Source organism: Leptodactylus fuscus, chromosome 10 (genome assembly GCF_031893055.1).
Source record: "Leptodactylus fuscus isolate aLepFus1 chromosome 10, aLepFus1.hap2, whole genome shotgun sequence".
In the NCBI taxonomy this organism is placed as follows: Eukaryota; Metazoa; Chordata; class Amphibia; order Anura; family Leptodactylidae; genus Leptodactylus; species Leptodactylus fuscus.
In genome coordinates this window covers 15871676-15897793 of record NC_134274.1, presented here as the reverse complement: position 1 = coordinate 15897793, position 26118 = coordinate 15871676, and the positions used below count along the sequence as shown (strand labels likewise).

At 41.9% G+C, this 26118-nt stretch overlaps 1 protein-coding gene across 2 annotated transcripts in view; it reads right to left on the bottom strand.

Annotated features, from left to right (window-relative positions):
- The window catches only part of INPP5A (inositol polyphosphate-5-phosphatase A), a 264758-nt gene that overhangs the window by 105417 nt on the left and 133223 nt on the right, over nucleotides 1-26118 (bottom strand). For both annotated transcript variants that reach the window (XM_075257715.1, XM_075257714.1), the window contains exons 5-6: nucleotides 7553-7616; nucleotides 810-913 (exon numbers count right to left, since the gene is read on the bottom strand). In XM_075257715.1, the coding sequence (XP_075113816.1) occupies nucleotides 810-913; nucleotides 7553-7616 (168 nt within the window). The remainder of the gene's footprint in view (nucleotides 1-809; nucleotides 914-7552; nucleotides 7617-26118) is intronic.

The window sequence follows — 26118 nt, the reverse complement described above, 5'->3', positions numbered from 1 at the left end:
GCATCTATAAACAACTCAACTTGAAGTTAGGTTTGGTTTATTCCGTTTGGGGAGTCAGCTTGGGGACCCCTGGAACAGACTACCAATGCATTAAAAAGTGGTGAGAAGTAAAAGCACACAGACCCCATAGACTATAAAGGGAAACGTGTGTTTTCCGTGTGGTATCCGCACGAGTCATGCAGAGAGGAATGTAGTTCATGAAGTACTTTTCTCTCCGCATGTTCTGTGTGGACACCACATGGACCCCATTATAGTCTAGGGGTCCATGTGCTTTCACTGCTCACCGCTTGTCAATGCGTTCAGTATTCCGTTCGGGGGGTTCCCAAGTGGACTTTCCGAATAGAATACCTAATGCAGATGTGAACCAGACCTTAGCATATTTAGGGGTCATTCATATCATGTTTTGATCAGTTTAACGGATAGGTTTTTGTGGAGACAACTGATCCTTGATACGGATGGAAACTGCTGATCATCCATTTACACAGAGTCAATCTTATATAAAAAATGGATCAGTTGTTGTGGGATGGAAAGTAGGACAAACCACACACTTTCGTACCACAAAACAATGAATAGAAATTGATCAGTTTTTATTTAACATTGATTCTATGTAAATGGATGGTCACCAATTTCCATCAGTTTTTACGTATCAGTTTTTCGTATCTGCAAATTCGATCAGTTAATCTGATCAAAACATGGCATGAACAGGCCCTTAAATGGTTAAAGCCATTAAAAACAATAATAAATAAAATAACAAAAGTTAAAAAGATGTAGAGATCCGATAGCAGAATATAAAGCAATAGAATACATACCTCTGGGAAAAACTCTTGAGGAAATTTCTCTTTCTCCAGCATTGGGGTGCTCTCTAATGTGTCCGAGTAGATCTCTTTGCCGGTGACTTTTCTGTATTTTTTTGCTAAGAAAAAAAAAAATAAGAGAAAAATCAGTAATAATGACTGATCACGTGTCCTCCGCATAGGCCTTAATGTCATGAGGTTGGTGAAACAAGACGACAGAAATATAAACCAATTCACTAACGTACATAAAATATTTACAATATTAAGTATTGTGCAAATGTTTTAGGCACGTGTGGAGAAAACGCCAATAAAGAAACAAAGCTTTTGAAAAACAGAAGTTATTTTTTTTGTCCAGTAACAAAATGAAAGGGATCCTATCATTTAGTCTCCTACCTTTATCAGTCACTTACGGCCTGCTGTTCAGTAGAAATACCGGTTTTTACCAACATGCAAATGAGTTGTCTCGCAGCACTGGTGGTGGGCCCCAGCGCTCAAACAGCACTGGGGGCGTCCTCAATGCTGCCATAGAATTCTCTCCAGCACCGCCTCCATCTTCAACAGCAACCGCCTCTTCTGCTGTCTTCTTCCGGCTGGGGTCACACTCCGGCGCCTGCACAGGCCAGCCAGTGGCCATTTTTTTGGAGGCCGCTTACGCGCACATGCACAGTGCACTCCTGTAGTTCTAGGGAGAACAGGAGCATACTGCACTTGCGCACATAAGCAGCCTCCAAAAAAATGGCCGCCTGTGCACTAGGCTCTTGCCTGCATCCCGATGGCAGGGCCAACTGCGCAGGTGACGGAGTGTGACCCCAGCCGGAAGAAGACGGCAGAACAGGCGGTTGCTGTTGAAGATGGAGGCGGTGCTGGAGAGAGTTCTCTGGCAGCATTGAGGACGCCCCCAATGCTGTTTGAGCATTGGGACCCGCCCCCAGTGCAGCGAGAGAACTCTTTTGCATACCGGTAAAAAACGGTATTTCTACCGAACGGCAGGCTGGAGGTGACTGAGCAGGGTAGGAGACGAATAGCCTTTCTCAAGGCTATACTGACGTGTCAACTTAAAAAAAAAAAAAAAAAAGTGTTTAAATGCTCCCTTTAAGTGGCTGAAAAAAAAAAATTGTAAATCCCATCACTATTTGGTGTAACCTTTGCCCTTTGCCTTCCATTCGTTCTTTTCAGTACTTGCAGACAGTATTTGGCAGAACTGTGTAGGGAGGTTGTTCCTGCCATCTTGGAGAACTAAGCACAAGTCTTCTGTAGATGTAGACTTGCTCCAATCCGTCTCTCTCTTCATGTCATCCTAGACAGACTGGATGATGTTGAGATCAGGCCTATATCTATGGGGGGCGATATCATAACTGCCAGGACTTCTCCTCCAAAGAGATACACCAAACACTGATGAGATTTAGATTTATCCTTCACTCAATTTTGTTAAAGGACAAAAACTATTAAAGTGTCTATTTTTGAATACATTCCTACTTTGCAGTATTTTCTTTCTACTCTGGCCTAGAACTTTTGCACAATACTATATAACGTAACCTCATTGTGTAAGAGTACAAACTGGTATGAGGACTGGTCTGCTGCAAACACATAACTGGGCATTGAATTATATAATAAATGCAGACATTTTTTCACTTCCATTTTAGACTTTGGTTTAAGTGGCAAGGAGATTTATCAGGTCGCGTGTCTGCCACATATATAAAACTGGTAACTGAGTTTTTGGAGGAAGCTTTTGCCCGTCATCCCTTATAAATCAAAGTGACCCCCACAGACACAGCACATAATAGACAGCTCATCCCTTGTAACTAGATCCTATACTGCTCACCTTCTATAAATGGAGCCTTCTAATTTTTCTGCCCTACTTTTTCTTGTGTATTTTTTTTAATCTTTTTTATTGGTTTTTCAGAGAAAATTACAAACCAGCACCAGATCATAAAAACATGTACTAGAAATATAAATCAACGGTTACAAGAAAGAACAGGGGCAACCCCCTTCCCAATACTCAACTTTAGAAGAGATGAGGGTCAAAGAGGGTGGCAACAAATGACAAAGAACGTAGCGGTGCCCTAAGTACAGAGATGGTATCAGAGACCACTGTGGAGCATATCTAAGGCTGTGTTGAGGCCATACGATGTCTAGGTGTATACACTAAACATAATGATATCCTATGGCTTCTGGGATACCAAAGGTGTTCACGTGTCACCTGCTGGATGTAGATGTTAGAATGGCTTCCTGGCACACGTCAGACCTTCATCATGGCACATCATATCCCTGATCTATACACTAAAGATAAAGGGAGAACTGAAGTGAGTTCAAAAATACCCAACAGACATTCACTGCTGGAGCCAAGACTAGCAATGAGGCCACGCCATTGATTTTCCTAAACTCACTCCATGTCATGCTAGTACCAGCAACATTGTACATGTACGGTGGCTTTGTATGTTACACCCCATAGCGAACATCAATGAAAAATAAAGGCTTAGGAATACTAATTTAACTTTAGGAACCAGTGCCAGGCAGCTGCTGCTAAGGCAAATGAAATGATGAGATGCATCAAAAGCGGCACCACAATAGGCACTGATGCTCAAGAATATAGTCTACTTGACTCCATACAAATAGTCGGACCACACATGGAACACGGACTACGATTTTAGGTACCTGACGGACAGAAAATGGAAACCTTGCATAACTGAGATCGGGCGCTTGTGTGAACCCGCCCTGAATTATTGAATCCCTTTTCAAGTAAATATGTAACAAATTATATAATGAATGTAGTATACAATAGGATAGAAATAATTGTGTAACAAAATTTTAAAAAATCATTTCATTTTGAGTCCAGAGTTGGTAACTTTTTTCCGACACAGGTCCCAACCAAAATGGTCTAAGACTCCAACTCCACAGCCCTGCCCAGCACTACGATCCCAAGAATAAGAATAGAAGTGCATGACCTTTCCTATTGATACACGTTGATGTTACTTCTACTATATTTCATTATTGGGTTTTATTTGATCAGTAAACACAAACGTTATATAGATCAAAATGAAGAAAAAAAAAAAAAAACTTCCTTCATCCCTATGAGTTAAAAAAAAATCTCAAGGAACAAAAGTTTAATACTACGAAGTGTATTCTCATTTCAATTTGTTTTATGACACATGCTAAATACGTCCCCATCGACATCAATCTCATTCTCCGTCTCCTTGATTAAGAACATCAACTTTTTATGCTTCGAGCCCATTAAACTATTTAAAGGTGGGAGAGGGGACGCTGTGGTCAGACTCTCCTCATTAAAAGTCGTGCGTCGTCCTGGTGAAAAATCATGGAGCCTTGTTGCCCAGAAATACAATAAAATGTTAATGGTTTTTTAATACTGTTATCTAATTTTATTTCGTTCAGCGTTCTAGATGATGGAGGCTTCTGGCACAAAAGAAATGATGGATGACTGTAAAACTTTCTAACGCTATGTCTACAGAAACGCCACTCACATCTCTTACCGTGGTGAGACCCTGTACCCTCAATTATAAGAACAGAGGTAATTTGGCTTTCGACAGGCAAGGAATAAAAAAAAAAAAAAAACCTACATTAATGAAACGGTATAAATCGAGCCAATTAGTTCATTTCACAGTTATTGCCACTTTGTGACGTCTCAAATTAATGTGATGTAAAGGGCCGATTAATGTGGTCTGGCCCGACCATTTACAATGGGATGTGCTCAAGAAATGAGCGGCTCATAAATTACAGAGCTGACGAATCTGGAAAATAACCAATTTTTTTTTTTTTAAATATAATCTAAAAAGAAAAGTCAACCCGAGTTTTAGAAAGCTGATCTGTAATTCCAGTGACTTGTATATATAGCAGACAATCCTTTAAGAAGATGAATGTCAGCTCATATTATGTTCAAGCCTTCTGTCAGATTTGTGAGTTGGAGTATTTTCTGGCATATGCCTCCAATGTATACCACTGTATGCCAACCTGACAGGGGCCAATATGATACTTCACTATATGGAGAGGCCTATAGATCTGTACTGGGAAGGCACTATGCCGTGAGAATAGCTTAAAATGGGGTCCCAGGATACAGTTTTGTCACATGGAGTCCAGAGGAGGTGGAGAAACAAGACCCCACATATACTAACCTGTCCCCCGACTCTCTGGTGTCCCCTGTGGCTGCACCAGTGGCACTCATATTACCACTGAGGCCAATCAACCGTCTAAGAGAAGGAACCAGGACGTCACTTACATGTGACGTCCCATGTTCTTCCCTTAGGCTGCTGAGTGGCCTCAGGGGTTCAGCCAGAACAAGACCCCAGGAGCAGCAAGACCAGACTGCAGTAGGAGACATCGGAACATAATGGACAGGAGTTTATGTTTTTGTTTTGTTTTTTCCCCACCTCCTAGTGAGAAACTGTATGTCCTGGACAATCCCTTTAACTGGATGGAATGACAATCATGATTGGTTAGGTATTGGTAAATATAAATATATAGACTAATAAATAGTAATGTGTATACTAATGTACAATAGCAGGTCATGATATAGATGTTTGAAGGTCAAAGGTCACATCAATTGACAGAACGCCAAGTAGTATGCTAATTCTTACATATTTGGTTTTAAGATTTAAGAACTAATTTAGTATTATTGATGTCTAGGGATTATTTTCTTAAAGACTGACTAGGGGAGACTCATGCCTTGTACACCAGTTTTCTATTGCACAAGGATAACGATCATTGCAAATTCTTGTGCAAGTCGGGTTTTTGTGCAAAACTTTTTCCCTGGTAATTTTCCTGAGAGGGGGCATCTTGTGGGCAGAGCCAACAATTCTGCTAGATATTTGATCATTTACATTCATTTACTAGCATAAACTATGCCTGAAATCTACATCAGCAGGAGTTGGTGCAGATTTCTGTGCAAGCGCAGGATACGGCGCAGGTGAACCATCTGAAGGAGATATGAATAGAGACTTGCTCTGTGTTATTTCTTTCAGATTGAAGTATGTAGCAGAGTATATCACTTGCTTATCTTTGTATGCTACACTAGGAATGAAGCATCAGAACACGTACTTGGCTGCTGCTCCAGGGCCGCCGATAGGGCAGTACTACTGGTACTGGCGTCAGGGGCCCGGCCAAATTGAAAAATGGGGGGGGGCCCGGTTTTGGCCCGCCACCGTGTGCCGGCCCCCTGGTGCCCATAGCAGTCATTGTGTATGTCCTATTTCAACTCAGATCTGCATCCAGAGGACGCAGATCTGAGTTGAAGACATACGCGGCTGAAGCAAGGAGCTGACACAGGTCAGCTTCTCGCTTCGCCACTGCGTGCCTCTCTCCCTGACACATATGCAGCTGAAGCGAGGAACTGACATGTGTCAGCTCCTCGCTTCGCCGCCGCTGCTGCTACTGGCTTGTAGACGCGATGTGATCACATCGCGTCTAAAAGCCAGTAGCCGGCGGCAGCGGCGAAGCGAGGAGCTGACACAGGTCAGCTCCTTGCTTCAGCCATCGCGTCTACAAGCCAGTAGCCGGCGGCGAAGCGAGGAGCTGACACAGGTCAGTTCCTTGCTTCGCCGCTGCGCGCCTCTCTCGCTATCACATATGCAGCTGAAGCGAGGAGCTGACCTGTGTCAGCTCCTCGCTTCGCCGCTGCCGCCGGCCGGCCGCCTCCGCTACTGGCTTGTAGACGCGATATGGTGACGTCACATCGCGTCTATAACTGTGCGCCAGTGTGAGAGAGAGGCGCGCAGAGAGCTGCGAGGGAACGAAGGAGAAGGTAAGTCAGTCAGTGTAATGTGGAACATGAAACTGGGGGCAGAGAGAGGACGGCATGACACTGGGGGCAGAGATGGAGAGGACGACATGACAATGGGGGCAGAGATGGAGGGGACATGAATATGGGGGCAGAGATGGAGAGGATGGCATGACACTGGGGGCAGAGATGGAGAGGACGACATGACAATGGGGGCAGAGATGGAGGGACATGAATGTGGGGCAGAGATGGAGGGGACATGAATATGGGGGCAGAGATGGAGAGGACGGCATGAATATGGGGGCAGAGATGGAGGGGACATGAATATGGGGGCAGAGATGGAGGGGACATGAATATGGGGGCAGAGATGGAGGGGACATGAATATGGGGGCAGAGATGGAGGGGACATGAATATGGGGGCAGAGATGGAGGGGACATGAATATGGGGGCAGAGATGGAGGTGACATGAATATGGGGGCAGAGATGGAGGGCATGAATCTTGGGGTAGAGATGGAGGGGACATGAAACTGGGGGCAGAGATGGAGGGGGGAACATGAAACTGGGGGCAGAAATGGATGGGTAGACATGAATCTGGGGGCAGAGATTGGGTGGGAGACATGAAACTGGGGGCAGATGAAGGGTGTATATGAAGCTGGGGGAGAGATAGAGGGGGGACATATAATGTACGGGTGACTGTAGGAGGATTATACTGTGTGCGGGCACATGAAAAATTAATGAGAATGGGTGGAGTCAACATAACGGTGGGTGGGGCTAAATTTGCCTGTGCTGCTCCATTCAGCTCCTCCTGGTTGTGGACTTGAGACAAGAAACACCATGTCTGGCGAGCTCCGGGATTCAAGTGGTTTCATTTTACATTATCTACTTTTAGTACTGGTCTACCACTCAATATAACGGGCTCACATGTTCCAATATACAATCTATTATTATTAAGGAGAAGGAGAGTAGAGAGGCAGGAATGGGATTCAGCTTCTGTATTACGTGTCACACAGTAAGTGTCCGTGTAGCTTACCTTTGAAGTCATACTGAAACACATTCTTCAAAGACTCATGAAGAAAGTAAAAACTTCCAAGTGCCTAGAAAATAAGACAATACAAGATTAAAGAAAACAATCCTAACACGTCCTTGCATGGAATGTATCAATCACATACGCGATTTCTTAATTTAAAACCAAGTACTGACACATTATCTAGAACTAGATTCCATTTTTATTTTATTTTTTTCCATCTTTCCTGAGTTGCTCCATTGCCCTGTGAATAACAACAGAGATTTGCTTTACAGCAGCCACATTGACCACAGAAATGTGTAGTCTGGAGAGTCACTGAATGCAAAGAAACACTTTTGTGGTCATGGCTCTACGGCCTGTGCAGAGGTAACTGATAAATATTATTAGATTACAATATTCATGGCATATAATGGTTACATTTGGTTGCTGAGAACACTCTTCTATCTTATGGTACATGGGTGGGGTTAGGGTACACTATTTTAATGTTGTCCAAATACAGTTATAAATAGTTTGAGGATGCCGGGGAACACCTCCTCTCATGAATATAAATGTGTGACAGACACCAGTCTGGGTCTGTCTCTCTGACACCTGGAGAAGATGTTGGGATTGTCCTACACAGATGAACAACCATGAGCCAAAATGGAACTTCAAGAGATGAAACTTAACCATGAGCTTCTCCCATGATGTAAGCTAATAAGGCATTGACTGATATTTCTGTTTATTCTGGAAGATATCATACATCTATTTTTCCATGAAGACTTTTCCTTGTATTTATAAGAAGCCGAGTCCTCCATTAATGTTACCTTATGGGTCAACACGGGAGCAAGAATTCACCTGAGTATAAAGATTTTACAGTAAATGTGCAATGAGGGGACAGGAGGAGGAGGCTTTATAACATTATAATCCTACATCTTATTCCTCCTGAATAAATTACCAACTTTGTGTTACCATCCCCCCTGTCCGACGGGTACAGTGTCACACAGTCACAACCATTTTAGGGGGCGTTCACACTACCCTTGGTGACCGTCATCGGTGTCCATAGCTATTGTCTGTTACAAGATTTTAGCAACAGAAACTAGCAGAACCATCAGAAATCCGTTACAATTTCCATTCATTTCAATGTGACTTTCTCATGGTAGTCCAGTGGCAGTGAGACCCCTGCCTTATTTCTAGGAGCCACATCTTAAAATACTAAAGCAAAAAAACAAAATAAAAAACTGAATGTGAAATAATGTCTTTAACCGCTACATAAAGCACAACATAGATGATGAGATTTCCATATATTAGCTATGCATAATCGTTTGTCTAATTAGCCGCACACCAATAATACCGCCTTGGACATGACCCCACAGACAGGCGAGGACAATATTTACAGCAGCCATAGTGATTTCTGTTATTTCTTTATTACACTGAAGTAGTGACAGATGCCCGGCTGGCAGCGCGTGGTCTTGGCTCAGTGGCTCCTGCATAATTTATGACAAGCTGCACATCCACAAATTAAACATTTGCTGATTTGTCAAAAGCGCCTACGTGAGGTCCTACCCATCTCCTTGACATACAAGTTAATCCAAGGAAACCTACTGGCACACATTTCATTGATGCGGATGCTTTATGGTGACCTAGGCAGTGGTTTGCAATTTCACTATTCTCTTTTTTTTTTCCATTTCTTTGACATAGAAAATAGAAAGTCGTATGAATAAATCTAAAATGAGATTCGATGAACTGTAATTTATTTATTTTTTTTAAGGATGGGTCTCTATCATATACAACAAAAGTAGTGCATATCAATAATCCCCCCACTACCCCCTTTCCTAGGTCTTCACTGCTCTCTATTCCTTGGCTCCTCTTCATCAAACACCCGCTCAGGCAATCACTTACAGCATTGATAAAATCAAAAAAGTAGGGATCAGTGGGAGTCTGGGAAGTGTTTTCACATGGGGGAAGGGGTATTAGTAATTTTACAACCCTTTTAAACAAACCTGTATAACCCTAAGGAATACAAAGATGATGTGTGACAACAGACAAACCAGAAGCATCAACTGAGACTGAAGCAAGGAGTGGTGCAGGGATTACCCAGGAGAACCTGAGCACTTCCCAGCTTTGGAACCTCCCACTTAGCACTTACACCCTCATTTGTGAGAAAAATATGCAAATCTGTTTTCCAAGATTTATCTTGGAAAACAGATTTGCATGTTTTTCCCATAATCCCCCAGTAGAGTAAAAATGGATTTGTACGTCTCCATAAGCCTGAGAGGGTGCTCACTTCTTAAGGAGTGATATTATCCCAAAAAACTCATTTGTGTAGCTGTTAATTCTTTGATATTTTTGTACTTACACCTTTTGCCCCAGCCACAACTATAAGCCTACACAGACAGGCTCCCTTTGCTAGTTCTGGATATTATTTTTACACGTACCACCAATCTGAAAAGTTTTGCTAGGCTTCAGGTTGCAATAATAATACCGCAATTCCTTTTCTGTTCGCCTGTAACCTTCTCCTAGTTTTTAAACTTTTATAGATACTAAAAAAATTTTTTGATGCAAAGGTGTCTGCCTATCCTGACAATCCCATCCACTTAGAATTGCCTATATTGGGTTCTGCGTTCGGGCCATTCCGTTCTGCATGAAAGTCCTGCACGCTGCATTTTTCTCTTTGCAATTTTCATGCAGAAACCACGTGGACCCCATTATAATCTATGGCAGGGATAGGGAACCTTGGCTCTCCAGCTGCTGTGTAACTACAACTCCCAACAAGCTCCATTCACTTCCATGGGAGATCTAACAACAGCAGATCAAGTATGCATGCTGGGAGTTGTAGCTTTGCAACAACTGGAAAGCCAAGGTTCTCTACCCCTGTTCTATGGAGTCTGCGGGTTTCCTTAGGTAATTACTTTTTTATGCGGATAGGTTTCCATTTGGTGGATCTGCAAGAGGACTCCCGAACGTAGATGTGAACTGCCGTGGCAAACTTTTGACATGCCCCCCCCCCCCCCCGACTGACGCTGAAGACCTCGACCAACCGACCCCTAACGCCGCTGCGCCCCCCCACCCCGCATTTCTGCACAAACTATAATATCCTATATTGGCCCCGGCAAACAGTATTATGGCCCCAGTACACAGTATTATATTCCATTGTGGACACACATGAACAATTATTATACTCTGGGGTCTTTTCAGACCTCAGAGTATAATAATCGGAGACCCAGAGGGATACAAATAAACTACTGTTACTTACCTATCTCTTGACTCCCCTGCATTCTCCGTTGCTGTCGGCCATCTTCCAGGACGTCATGTGACTGGGGCCATGCGTCACGGGTTCTATGACGTCACACAAGTAGGTCGAAGCCTGAATAGGTAAGTAACACAGTTTTTTATGTTATCTTACCTCTCCCGGGCCTCCGATCGTTATTCTCGGGGGTCTGAAAAGACCCCCACCCCCGAGTATAATAGTGTTTGTGGGGCCCGCGCCATCACTTACCGATCTAGCCAGTAACGGCCTATTAAAAAAAAAAAAACTAAAAAAAAAAAACAACCCCCAGCTGTGGCAGCTGCCTCTGCCGCTACGGTGGTAGTTACGCCACTGCATAAAGCTAATCTAGCCTCAATACTCTGATCACATAAAGTGACATGGCCACGTGGCTCCTCTGCCAATAACCAACTCACCAATGGGCCGGTATCCAAAAGAGCAGAAGCCTGACCTTGTTGTCAGCCATCTCCAGCATGTCATTAGTCATGTAACCAGAGCAGTTGGTGGCTGGTTCTCTCCTCCCAGGGGTATCGACAATAGGCTACAATACACTATCAAAAACAGATCTACTCAGACAAGCTCTCCAAATTTACTTCTGCTCCGAACAAACATTTAATGCATTACCTCTGGCAAAAAGATCGAGCTAATATGATAGTCTGAATATTAAAATAAATATATGTCAAAGAGATTGCCTATAATGACACAGAAAGCGTAATTCATGCAGTCATAAAATCTATAATTAGCTGGAATGAATATTGAAAGTTAAAGTTCAACAGAACTTCTGAAATGTTTAACCCGCTCTATCAATACAGTTCAATGATTCCATTTGTTAATGGACATGCCATAGATGGAATATTAATCAGGTCGGGGCAGCGCTGACAGGAAGTCCTTATCTCTAACCAGTCCCTTCAACCCAAGTGTGTGTCAACAGTATTTCTGTCACATCTGACATTATTGATTAGATGTCTGTATTCTTTAGGAGACAAAAAAAAAAAAATAATAAAAAAAATATTTTACATATTTATAAAGCAGATTGTCAGAAACACACATTATTTTCCCATCAGGCGAGATGCAGTCTATTATACGACATCGGAAAACAGGCAGCGGCAACAGATTTGTGTGAAATTTACATTTACATCGTCCAAACACCGCACGCAGCCAGTTCTTAGTGACTGTCAGACATCTCATTCCCATTAGACATAATTTATGTAGCAATTATCTTAAAACAAGATGAGAGCAGGCAATATGTTTCCAGCCCGTCCAAGGGGAAGCGAGCAGTTGTTGTGAAGGTTTACTTGGGAAAACGCCTTATTACATGCGGCAGCAAAGTGCCGAGCAAGGAAATTACTGCTGGGTCCTTATGGCAACACGCAGAAAAAGGAGCAGAAATCTATAATGCAATGATATGGCGGGATTACATCTCCATTGGCTATGGTTGGCTCACCATAGACATCTATGGCATAGCCACCAGTGTTGCATATATTTATGATTGATATTGAGGAGGGGGGGTGGGGTTGGGGGGGGTCACTTCTGGGACCTCCACCTATTAGGGGGATGAAGCATGTGTAACTCCTGCACATTTGGAATGGAGAGACCCTTACCCACTCAGTCCTCACTTGTGTGGTGCGGGGGTTACCTCATCAATAAACTAGACTGGGCTGATCACCTGGAGGCGCTGCACAGAAAGGGCCACAGCAGACTCTACCTGCTCAGGAGGCTGAGGGCCTTCGGAGTCCAGGGGACACTTCTTAGGGCCTTCTTCAACTCTGTGGTTGCCTCAGCCATCTTTTTCGGTGTGGCCTGCTGGGGAAGCAGTATATCAACCAGGGACAGAAATAGACTTGACAGGCTGATCAGGAGGGCCAGCTCTGTCCTGGGGAGCCCCTTGGACCCAGTACAGGTGGTGGGTGACAGAAGGATACTGTCTGTGGTGACCTCCATGCGGGGGAACAAATCCCACCCCATGTATGGGACCCTGATGGGACTTGGCAGCACTGTAAGCGACCGTCTGCTTCACCCCAAGTGTGAGAAGGAGCGCTATCGCAGGTCCTTCCTTCCAACCGCGACCAGGCTGTATAATCTACATCAGACCAAACGAAGAGCTCTCCGCACAGAGAACTAATGATTATGAGGATGATCATGAGGTCTTCCTCTTTCTCTTCTGTTTTTCCTTAGCTGCCATGGACTCCTAGTATATCTTCTCTTCTCAGCTTATCTGTGTCTACGTCTGTAACATATTACTCTGTATTATCCTGTATCTGTATTACTATGCTGCTGTAACACGCTGAAATTTCCCCAAGGTGGGACTATTAAAGGATTATCTTATCTTATCTTATCTTATCTTATCTCCTTCAGATGCCATCTTCGTCTCTCAAGTTAATGAAAGTGAACCTGTCACATGTAAATACAGTCCTATATGCAGGCAGCAGGTCATAGGGCAGACAGAGCAGAGATTGATACACAATTTAAGAGAAAAGATTCAGTATAACCATTTACTTTTTCCATTGGGTTGTCCTATGAGCGGCTGACAGCACTCTCTGTAGGCAGACTCAGAAGGCCATCAATAACTTAGTAGGACCGCCTACTGGACTCCTAAACATAGAAGGAGCAAAGGCTTAAAGGAACAATATACAAATTATACTGAATGTTTTTTCAATAAAATTATATTAATTTGCTAATGGTTTAATGGTGGTTTAAAGGGTTTTCCCATGGACATAACCAGATCAAAACTTTAAACAATTAAAATGTAATCATTTTTGCTAATATAAAGAATTACTTTTTTATAATTTTTAAGATTTTATCCAATTACGATATCTGACAGTCTGCTGTTGCCATCATTTTTCAACCATACAGCAAGTTTCTATATTCAGTCATGTCATCCTTATTGTGGCGGAATATCTCATACGTGTAGCGTCCCTGTATAATGATCTGTGCACAATAAGGACTTCATGGCTGGGTTTCTGACAAGACCCAGACCATAGATAGTTCCACAATTTATGGTTATATCCATTGACAACTGATCAAGTCAGCAGATGTCACCACTAAGATAGTTAGAGAAAATCTTTCAAACTGAGCAAATTATTTTTATTTATATTTGCAAAAATATTAGTTGGTGTGTGGGCTTAGCCTGTGTGACTGTTCAGGCCAACGGTGTGCTGGGAGACTAAACTGAACAGTGTTATATCCAGATTTACTTATAGAAATAACAGGCACAGACCAGGGCTCAGCAACCCAACGCACTTCGAGCGATTATTCTCCCCTTCATCACCCCGTGTATTGGAGCCTTTAATCCTCATGTACTGCACACCAGGCAGATTTATAGGTATTTCAGGTAGTGTGATTTGGGGTACTAAATCCCCCCCACAGACCCTTAGAGATCGGGGGGTTTAGTGTTCCAAATTGCCCTGTTATAAAGTCATATGTGCCTGCAATAAAAAAAAAATAAATAAAAAAAAAGCTTTATACCCCCCTGCCACTGTTCTGTACTGGTGTCACTGAAGCCAGAGGAGTAGACTTCCATTCCAGGGGGTACGCCCTGTACCTCTGGCACGTGTGCAGTGACGCCGGGGTGTACGTCCTTGGCCTCACCAAAGTACTGAGCAGGCACCTGGTTAACCAGAGATGACTTTCGATGAGATTCATCAGACTTGTATGTAGGCAAGTGTTTTTTTTGTTTTTTGCTTTGAATACTAGAATTGTTGGATTTTTTTTTTTTTTTTAGAGGGCAATTTAGGACACTAAACTCCCGTTCCATAAGCACCTAGGAGTGGTTTCGTGTCCGAAATAGACCCGACAGGTTCTTTTTAAAACAACTATACGACATAGATCTAATGGATGAACATACAACATATTTAAAAGAACAAAAAAAGCGATCAAATAAAGTGTAAGAATACTACACAACCTTTTACCCTGCAGGCACCTGTTATGGCTCATTCTGTCGAGCAGGTATACATGTGTCAGCTCCACTTACTCTGCACTTAATCAACTATTCCTGAATGCAAAGCAAAAGATTATTAGTCATTATAGGTGGGGAAGCCAGCCCGGCACACAAATCTGCCACCATTAGAATATATTTGATCACTTTTTATTTGCAAGCAAATTAGGTGAGTAGCAATTTATCATTGGCAGAATTAGACTTATCAGTAAAAGTACATATCATTAACTCACTGATGGGCTTTGCTTTGTCTGCAGGTTCTGACACAGGAACATGCAAAGGTTCGTAAAAGAAATAGACCATAAGCAAGTCATTTCTTCAAGTTTTCTTAGATAGGACTCAAGGTGTGTGCAACAAACCTATGGATTAATAAAGAGTGGAGACAACGGGAAATGGACCTGCCCTCCAATTCGTGTGTGGACTCCAATCAGCTGGAACAGGAGGGGTTAATCTTATCTGCATTATTCATTTAGCTGTAGTGAAAAGCTTTTCAACACTATCAGAATAACAAGGTGCAATAAAGATATAAATAACCTGCTGTAAAGGTTAACATAATAAAGTCGGCTCTGTATTATACCTTTTAGACAATGTTCATTGCACAATGAAGTAGTTTATACTGTCAGGCGTCAGGATATGATGTTGGACGACCTAGTTTTTTTTTTCCTTTTCAGGTGTATGGTTTTCAATTCTATGGCCTATCAATATGAAACGTATCCTTGAGAATTGTAAAGGGGCGGTCTGATATATGCATCATTCAGATTAGGCATCTAAATGCCTAATAACAGGAAGAAAGCATCAACCTGATGAAGCAAGAGGTGCAAGTGGCCAGAATATTTGGGTTTATTTATTTATTTATTTTTAACTGTAATTTTTATTGAAAGGATTTTTGTAAAAGGATTTTATTTTTAATTATATGTAATAGCAAACAGAATGGGCAATAACTTCAGGAACAAAACCACAGAAACACTACTAGGCTCACACCAGCGTTCGGCAGTAGGTTCTCAGGTTTCCGTCTTATGCATGCAGAAGAAAGAAACCTGTCACACTGAGTCCGGCCGTGAGCGGCGGTGAGTGTTTTATGCTCTCCGAGGCAAAACCGTTTTTTTAAAATCGGACACAGAGTACTGCATGTCCAGTTTAAAAAAAACTGTTTTGCGGCGGAGAGCATAAAACTCTCACCGCCGCTCACAGCCAGACACCTTTCAAACCCATTCAAATGAATGGGTTTGAAAGAGTCCTGTAGGTTTCCGTCTCCTGCCCTGTTTTGTGCAAGAAACGGAAATCTGCAGAACGGAGACCGGGCGCAGATGTGAACAAGCCCTAATAATATATGAACTGTTTACGCCACATGTGGGCCTTCCAATGGGTATACATCAGGAGGATTCCCAAAGGGCAGGCTTCAATGGAAGCCAAAGTCATTGAGGGGCACCAGCCGCCATTACAACAGAACTTAAAGAAGTATAGTACATGATAGCTGTTTTCTTATTGTATGCCTGTGCATATAATAATCTATTTTGAGATTTCAATCTATAAATAGGAGGGGAAAAAAAGTGCCTAACATGTCAAGAAGCCATTTTTTTATATACACAGGTAAAGATAGAGATTAGCACCTTCCAATATATAACTAAATGCTTCCAATAATCTCCTAAAGTTTATTATCAGATGAAATGGTCACCATCATTTCCACAAATACAGGTGAATATAAGGAACGTTGTAAAATCTCACAGATAAAAGTTTTTTTCTTGACCTATCCGGCTCCCCTCCTCGCCCTGCTAATCTCTAATGAATTCCTTATTTCAGTACTAGTGAAGCTAAGAAGATTTGTAAAATAGTTTTAGTGAAGGAGGAAACATTTTTCACTATCTGGATATTTTCCTCCTTTTTAAATACTTTTAGCGCACTCTGAAGTTTCTACTGAATCCATCTTCATCTTACTAAAGTATCGCATCACAGCTGACCACAGAAGTCCATGGAAAGTGGAAGGGTGTCATGTCAGACCCCCACAGATGATAACCTGTATTTAGGATCATTTTATCAATTTAAACACTGTAACCCAGCTACACCTCCTTCCCCCTTAAGGCCTGCCATTTTGGAGAGGCTCTCACTGAATTGTCTAGTCATCACAACTTTGCCCGTGTTAAAGAGACCTCTAAGCCAGTCTCCACCAATTGAAGATCTTAGCAGCAGTTAATAGGCGCCGCTCCACCGATTCCAGCAGAGCTGTAATTTTCTCTTTAGTCCCCATGGTTCCTGAGCAATAAGTGCAGTTAGTTTTGCTGCCTGATGTATTGGTTTTGCAGTAATGTCAGGTGGGCGGTAACAGGCAGGGGGCAGGATTCAGAGCTCCAATCAGAGGTAACCAGTGTCAGAGCTCAGAATCACACCCCTTGTTTGCTCCTGCCTGACACCGCCCTCCTGATAGTACATACTAACAGCAAAACTAACAGCACTGATTGCTCAGGAACAGAGAGGGCTAGAGAAAAAAAAACAAAGAAACAAACTGTGTCTGAATCACCAGGAAGGCCATTGCCCTCCGGTGGATGGCCCCACGGTCTCAGTCGGTATCTCAATGGCAGAAACTGGTTAATTCGATCCTCCCATTTAATCAACATATATAAAGGTAGGGGCTGCCCTCACAAATTTACTAAGGTTTGGGGAGCATGTTGTGCTTCCCCTGTTACCCAATACTCTGCCCCCTTTCTGCGCTCGGCCTTGGGCGCCTTTATGTCTTAAGACGGGTCATCTGTTGGATGGACCCGTGGCCCAGGTGTTGGTATACCTTATGATTGCTGACACCGAGATGCCCTGTTACTGGTTGCACCTTTGCTTGTGTTTGAAGTGAGTTTGGACTGAGACGAGATGGCGCTGTGGTAGTTCTTTGTTTGAGATTTTTTTTTTTTTTTGTAATTTATTTTATGCTTTTCTGTATATGTACTCTCCTGATTGCATTATCTGTTTTGTTATATCACCTTCAATAAAACGAGGTAAGAAAAAACAACTGTGCCTGAATCAGATGCTAAGAACTTTAATTGGTGGATGTGGTGAACAGTCCTCTTTAAAGTCCCTCCAATCTTTCTGCTTGCCCATTTTTCTTGATTGCCATAAAGGAACTTAAACCCCTCCCCCCCCAAAACCTGTGTCACTTGCTGCCTAATATATTGTACTATTAATTCTTCTGAACCAGTTATTCACTTAAGTCATAACATTAAAACTGCTTTCCACCATGTATATAGGATCACTATACATCCGATACAAGCACATAACCACGTTACCCATGGATTCTGTAGGTCTGTATATGGACATAGTGGTCATATGGCTGTATCGGCAGGACCCGCAGCTCTTTCACTGAAGCTCACCTCCGCAATATGGATGTATTCTCTTCAGTAAGCACTACCACCAGAACAGAATAAAAGCAGCGCCATAAGGTACAACAAACCGTATACACTTTGCCGTATGCATGAGCTCTGACTGACAAGCTAGGCTCAGAATAAAAGCAATTCAGCTATTAAAATATGCCGCGGGCGATCGGACAAGTGCACTTTAAAGATGAAATAACAAAAACGTAAGGAGGAGATAAGACCGTACGCCCTATAAGCTGGATGTAATTCTGTGTCTAGGGCGCTTGTATCCCATGTGATAAAAATAGTTAGCATGTCATTCATATTGGGCTCTGCCCCCATGTAAGATCCCTTGTAACTGCCTCAAAATGAGAGATGATTGATTTACAAAGCACCAGATTTGAAATTTCATATGCCCGAGCTAAACATGAAATAATTGGACAAAGTTGTTCCCCTGTCTGACCCACCACAATCAAGCCCCTTTCAAGGTTGACTGCCTCTATGAGAAATATGTGCATAATTTCATTTTGTCTGCCGTCCAACATCCAATGTTAGAAGTTAATTAAATTGCTTGTCCATTGTATTCATCCACTTACAAAGTTAATGATATTCTGCTCCTGAATTAAAGAGAATTTTATAAAGCTTGCTCTATGGAAGCTGGCAGACAATGCATTGAAGAGCTGAACTCTGTCAAAGTTTGTGATTGCTGCCCCTCTAATTAGGAGACAAAATAAATGTTTTCATGTCTGCCAATGCACAAGACAAGCCATCCTGACAGGCCAAATGGATTTTATTCCTCTACAATAGCAACTTAATAATAGCCATAGCCGAGCCATAATAAATTCCACTGGATTAATAAACCCGTTAAATTAGTGAATTACAATAACAAAGATAAAGTGCCGTCCGACAAGACTGCGCCCCTCCAAAACTACAGCGGGGTTTGTTTGTTTTTTCCTCAAGGACATACTTAGCTAAGGAAATACAAATTAGCCCTGCACGGGCTTAAAGGCGCCTCTCTAAACAGATACTATGACAGTGATGGATGGAGATTTTTTCCCCCGTCTTGCGGTGTTAATTTGAAGATGCCTCCAATGTTGACTTGTTTAATTTTGTAATTTACTGTCTTTTCCGTTCGTTATGGCGGGACCTTGCCCTCCTGCTCCCTCCTGATTAAGTCTCTGCTCATGAAGAGGAAAAAAAAACATTTCTAACATTAAAAACTCCTGTTCAATCAAACTAAAAGAAATGAGCGATATTTCAGACATAAGTGAAACTCTACAGAAACGACAGCGGATGGAACTGTATAGGTATATTGACTTCTATGTAGCTGGCAAATACTCCAGTTCATTGATGGTGTGTGAAGGGGCGTCCATGAAACTGGTAACGGCAATGATTATATAATAAAATAGAAAGATTATTTATGGATTACAACCTCTGCCCGTACACCAGTACAGCACCCTGCAACGTTATGGTAGGTTCCCTCGGGTTTTGCTATCAATTGTTGGCCTCAGTGGTCATGTGCTGTATATAAAGGCATCATTATAATGGGGAATTTATTTTTGTTCCTGATATATATATTTTATTTTTTTTTTATCCCCCCCATCAGTATCTCTTTGGAGTGTGGGAGGAAACCCAATTAAACACAGGGAGAACAAAACCTCCTTGCAGATGTTGTCCTTGGTTGGATTCAAACCCAGTACTCCAGCGCTGCAAGACTGACCCATCGTGCCGCCCCATATTATATCATTTGGAGCAATTTTTTTTATTTTTTAAGATTTAATACATTTCTACCTCCTTCAATGTGTACATCCGATTTAAAAGGATTGTCCATGGCTTTTCATTCTACCTAGTACTTCCAAAGATTTTTCATGCTGGAACTGGGAGTTCAGGTCACGTCACGGGCTCTTTCAAGAACTACTGAGGGGATTAACATACAAAAGGTAGGTGTGGAATAGCCTTTCTAAAGGCTATGCAAGTAAGTGATTAGTTTAAAATGACTTTTCCCAATGATAGAGCCCCTTTAAGGAATTTGTATGGTCTGTTCTTATAAATTAACTTTTAATTACGGGTCCTCGGCAAATCCAAACTCTCCCCCCGCCCCAAATCTCTGCTCCGAAACATCCCCAGTAAACCTGATGTGGGCAAAGGGTGCCTGGTAAAACTGCCACATCTACATGGGTAGATGTGTTAGTGCCCTTTTCCTCCTAGTGTAGACGGCTGTTGACCAGTAGAGTGTCTTTTGGGTTACTCTAGAAGTCTGCACATAGGAGGAATAGGGACATTATTTTCAGTGTGGCTATTTAGACACCACAATAGCACCCCCTCTATTAAAATGGGGTTTCTAAGCCTCCAAGATCCAGCCATGAAGTTTAATTTCAAGGTGTTCCAGCCAAGCACTAGAGCAGACAGCGCGATGACATGCCATTACTGCTAATAAAATGGCTTGTTTTCCTTCGAGTCAATGTCCTGTAATTTGTTGCAAGATTAACACGGGTTTTCCATTCATTTGTTAGCCATGTGATCAGACTTATTGGGCACTACATTAGACAGGGAAAAGACATTGCAGGATTTAAGCAATCTAAATATACAAGTTTCCGAGCAATAGATCAAATAGATAGGGGTAAAGCGCGCACAATGCGCTATAGTGATGTAAATGGCTCCGTCCATATTATTATGATTTATAATCTTAGGTAAGCACCAAAAACAACTTAATTTTATGAAGTGCCTCCGAGCCTCAAACAATGCCAAAGTGCATCTCAAAATATGCATATTTCACAGTTAACTTTACAAAATTACAATTCGGTAAGAATAATGCCTGTCCTATTAAACCTTTTAGCACAGCAAAATAGAATTCCAATTTCTAGCATGCATCCAATTATAAAATTAGCTTTATTACATTACGCCACTTTGTATATCAAAAAGGTTATGCAAAACAAAGGTAATCCATACATTTTCTCATTAATTAAATCACATGGGACGTTTATGTCATTAATAAAATCCTCAACCTTTTGATCCCTTAACATCATTATCCTTTCAATACCATAACTGGATTCACACAGATTACAATGGGAGATGCATAATGCTGATGATCTAACATAATTAAAGTGAAAGGCATTTCCATGGGCACGGCCAACACCACACACAATGCACCGGTCAGCGCCACTTGTGCTAGAAAGGGTTCCTTTACAGATAAAATACAGAAAGTCATTTCTAGATTAGGCTCGTTCCTTTATAGAAGGGGTTTCTTTCTGCAGCTCTAGCGTTTGGGAAATCTTCACATGTACAAGTTTTATGGTTAAAATTGCTGCATCAGTTCTATAGCGATGAACGGGTTTGTTTAGGTGTAGATTTCTACAATATGGTCAATGGGACAGTTGCAGAAACTTTTGCAAAAAAAAATAAAAAATTCTGCCGCATGTGATTTTATTCTTATAAAGCTTTATCATTGGACTGTAGCACAAATCCTTATGTCCATTTACTGCTACATATATCACAAATCGTCCTGTGTACCTTCTACTCATTATGAGGTCTTCCACTCTTATGCTATGATATAATGTACCGTATATACTCGAGTATAAGCCGAGGCCCCTAATTTTACCACAAAAAACTGGGAAAACTTATTGACTTGAGTATAAGGCGAGGGGGGGAAATGCAGCAGCTACTGGAAAATGTCAAAAATTAAAATGGTCGGAGTTTTTGGGTGCAGTAGTTGCTGGGGAAGGGGAGAGGGAGGGGGTGTTTTGGTTGTCTGTCTGCCCCTTCCCTGAGCTTGAGGACTGGGGTTGTTTCCCCCACTTGGAATTCAGCCTGGCTGAATATAGGGGATCTGCAGTGCTCCTATTAACCCCTTCCCGACAGAATAAGAGCACTGCAGATCTTCTATATTCAGTAGACCAGGCACTTTCAGACATAGGGATACCTAATGTGTTTGCATTTCATAGTAATTTTCTATTTTTATATGTATTCTAGGGAAAGGAGGGATTTACAACTTTTATTTACTTTATTTTTTTTATTATATTTTTTTAAAGCTTTTTTTTGTGTTTTTTTTTACACTATTTTATGGGAGATTCTATACATTACTATTACGGCTGGTCATAGACCCCTCCCCCCCTCCCCCCCCCAAAAAAAAATACATTTTTTTTTTTTTTTTTCTTGACTGGAGTATAAACCGAGGGCAGCTTTTTCAGCACAAAAACTGCTGAAAAATTCGGCTTATACTCGAGTATATACGGTATCCTATATATGATGTATAACAAGGATTAGTAAACAACATTTTTGACACATTTTCAGCAGTATTTCCTATTTACAGGACACACAACTTAAAAACTTCAAACAACCCATAAATCATCATACGGAACAAAAATATTATATGAAGCAGAAATGTCTAAATCTTTAGGGCTAGGTTTTTGTTGGGGTGCCCGGGCAATAACGCTACAACACAAACCTGGTTTGATGGTATAATGTTATGTTGTCCATCACACTTGGCAGAAGGAAAAATGTTTAGTATTTCAATTTACTATATCATTGTTGGTCAAGATCAGACCAACAAGATAAATGTCTCCTATTGGTACCGCTCAACCTTCTAGGGTACTTTCATACTACCATTATTGATATCCGTTGCTCTCATCCGTCTGCAGTTCTCTTTTAGTCTCAGTATCAATTGCTATGTCTTTGCTTTAGCTTTTGTATACCGTTATATACAATGAAGTGCTGGATACCACATTAGAAAAAGCCAAGCACACCCCAAACGATTCTGTCTGACAGCACCACCAATGGAGCATCCGCTGCTAACCTCTCCACCCCTCTTTGCAGAAGTAAAGTCGTAACAGATTCCTTACAGGAAAGCACATAGGCACCCACCACCATCGAGAAGGGGAAAGAGCCCAACCTGAATTTGGATGCTATTGTAAAGTATGTCAATATCTTCTTCCTTATCCCTTGAAACCACCATACTTGTTAACAAAAAAAAACATTAGAGAGATTAAAAATGAAACGGCTAGAGGCTAAAGAGTTAACCAAAGTTACACACAAACGGGAAAAATAAATTCGCCACGCGTTAAATATAAAGAGCATTTCCTTCAACTTGTCTTATTCAGGGTAATGCATCAGCTTGGATAAAGTACAAAATGGTGACAAACAGCTTCAAAAAATTGGAAATGAAAAACATGGGGTGAAAGGGCAAAGGTAGCAGAGAGGGGCAATCTCCTTATAGAATGGGTGATGGAAGCAGCTGTCTGTCCGTGACATCAGGCGAGAGATTGGGACGCATCAACCACAGAGTGAATTAACAGCCTCAAACCTTAGACAATCTTCCCTTACTGTACATTAATAGACTACTATAGCTGATGAGTTTTCTTCTGCCTAAAAAGCACCTGGCAGTGATTCCTATAGACTAGAAATGACTGTGACACATGAAGCCATGTCTGAAGGAAGCAGAGCACTGCGCTATTGTCTAATCTTCTTTGTCATACTCTCGAGAAGAAAAAAAAATCAGCCTAAAGTGAAAATTAATTGAAAAAGTACTAACAAAGACAAGGGAGGATGGCGCTATATTGTAGGGTGAGGTTGGCGCTATATTGTAGGGTGAGGTTGGCGCTATATTGTAGGGTGAGGTTGGCGCTATATTGTAGGGTGAGGTTGATTATGGTAACATGTAAATTATCAATTACTATGAAGCCAGGTCCATACAGAAAGAACACAAAAAAAAATACTAATGTATTAATTAAAAAAATAAATAAAAAAAATCAGCTTTCATTATAGATTTTTTTTTATTTATCTGATATTTTTGTGACTATATATATATATATATATATATATATATATATATATATATATATATATATAAAATAATGCTGTTTTCACACTGGCCAATAGAGTCACAATAAGAAGAACCTTCCTGTTTCCTGTAGATCCAACGTCAGCTTTGCTGTATAGATTAGGACATGTTCAGCAGAGTCATTGTACTGTCATTAGAAAGCTAATGATATAAAGAGTTTCTGTCGCCAGGATTAAAACAGCATGTAGATATGTCAAGGTGTCTAATCACAGTAACGCTAATGCCCTACGTGACATCGCACAGCAAAAAAGCGCTGCAGGAAAAAACCACAACGGCAACACATCGCAGTTCTTCCCACAGCACTTTTGACAAAGTTTGCAGAGTTTTCTTCTGCGGACTTTCTGCTTCAATGATACCTGTAGAGAAACCGCCAACATTTCTGTAGCTATAATTGACACACAGAGAATTCCGAAACCGTAAAGGTTTTTGAAATCATTGCTTGTCTAAAATGCATATTTTAACTCAAAGTGGGGATGGGATACGCTGTAAAATGCTGTATTCTTTTCCTCGCACTTACACCATGTGGGGCACTAGTCTCAATCATATCTCACATAGTCAATGAAAACGTAGCACAGATTTACTAAGGTTATGTGCACACGGCTGAACTTGTTTGAAGTGGATTCAAAATCAACTCTAAATTGCACCTAAGATCTTCCATCCGTTTGTTTCAATAGGTGACAGACATTGATATATACACTCACCGGCCACTTTATTAGGTACACCTGTCCAACTGCTCGTTAACACTTAATTTCTAATCAGCCAATCACATGACGGCAACTCAGTGCATTTAGGCATGTAGACATGGTCAAGACAATCTCCTGCAGTTCAAACCGAGCATCAGTATGGGGAAGAAAGGTGATTTGAGCGCCTTTGAACGTGGCATGGTTGTTGGTGCCAGAAGGGCTGGTCTGAGTATTTCAGAAACTGCTGATCTACTGGGATTTTCACGCACAACCATCTCTAGGGTTTACAGAGAATGGTCCGAAAAAGAAAAAACATCCAGTGAGCGGCAGTTCTGTGGGCGGAAATGCGTTGTTGATGCCAGAGGTCAGAGGAGAATGGCCAGACTGGTTCGAGCTGATAGAAAGGCAACAGTGACTCAAATAGCCACCCGTTACAACCAAGGTAGCCAGAAGAGCATCTCTGAACGCACAGTACGTCCAACTTTGAGGCAGATGGGCTACAGCAGCAGAAGACCACACCGGGTGCCACTCCTTTCAGCTAAGAACAGGAAACTGAGGCTACAATTTGCACAAGCTCATCGAAATTGGACAATTGAAGATTGGAAAAACGTTGCCTGGTCTGATCAGTCTCGATTTCTGCTGCGACATTCGGATGGTAGGGTCAGAATTTGGCGTCAACAACATGAAAGCATGGATCCATCCTGCCTTGTATCGGTAACGGTTCAGGCTGGTGGTGGTGGTGTCATGGTGTGGGGAATATTTTCTTGGCACTCTTTGGGCCCCTTGGTACCAATTGAGCATCGTTGCAACGCCAAAGCCTACCTGAGTATTGTTGCTGACCATGTCCATCCCTTTATGACCACAATGTACCCAACATCTGATGGCTACTTTCAGCAGGATAATGCAATGCCATGTCATAAAGCTGGAATCATCTCAGACTGGTTTCTTGAACATGACAATGAGTTCACTGTACTCCAATGGCCTCCACAGTCACCAGATCTCAATCCAATCTTTGGGATGTGGTGGAACGGGAGATTCGCATCATGGATGTGCAGCCGACAAATCTGCGGCAACTGTGTGATGCCATCATGTCAATATGGACCAAAATCTCTGAGGAATGCTTCCAGCACCTTGTTGAATCTATGCCACGAAGAATTGAGGCAGTTCTGAAGGCAAAAGGGGGTCCAACCCGTTACTAGCATGGTGTACCTAATAAAGTGGCCGGTGAGTGTATATATATATATATATATATATATATATATATATATATATATATATATATATATATATATATATTACCTCTGGGTTGGGGGTTGGGGCCCACCCGAATGGACTACTGAACGCATTGGCAGGTGGTGTACAGTGAAAGCACATGGACCCCATAGACTATAACGGGATTAGTGTGCTTTCCGCATGTAACATGCGGACAGAAATGTAGTTCACGATCTACTTTCCTGTCCGCATGACTCGTGCAGAGACCGTGCGGAAAGCACACAGACCCATTATAGTGGGGTTCTATGGGGTTCGTGTGCTTTCC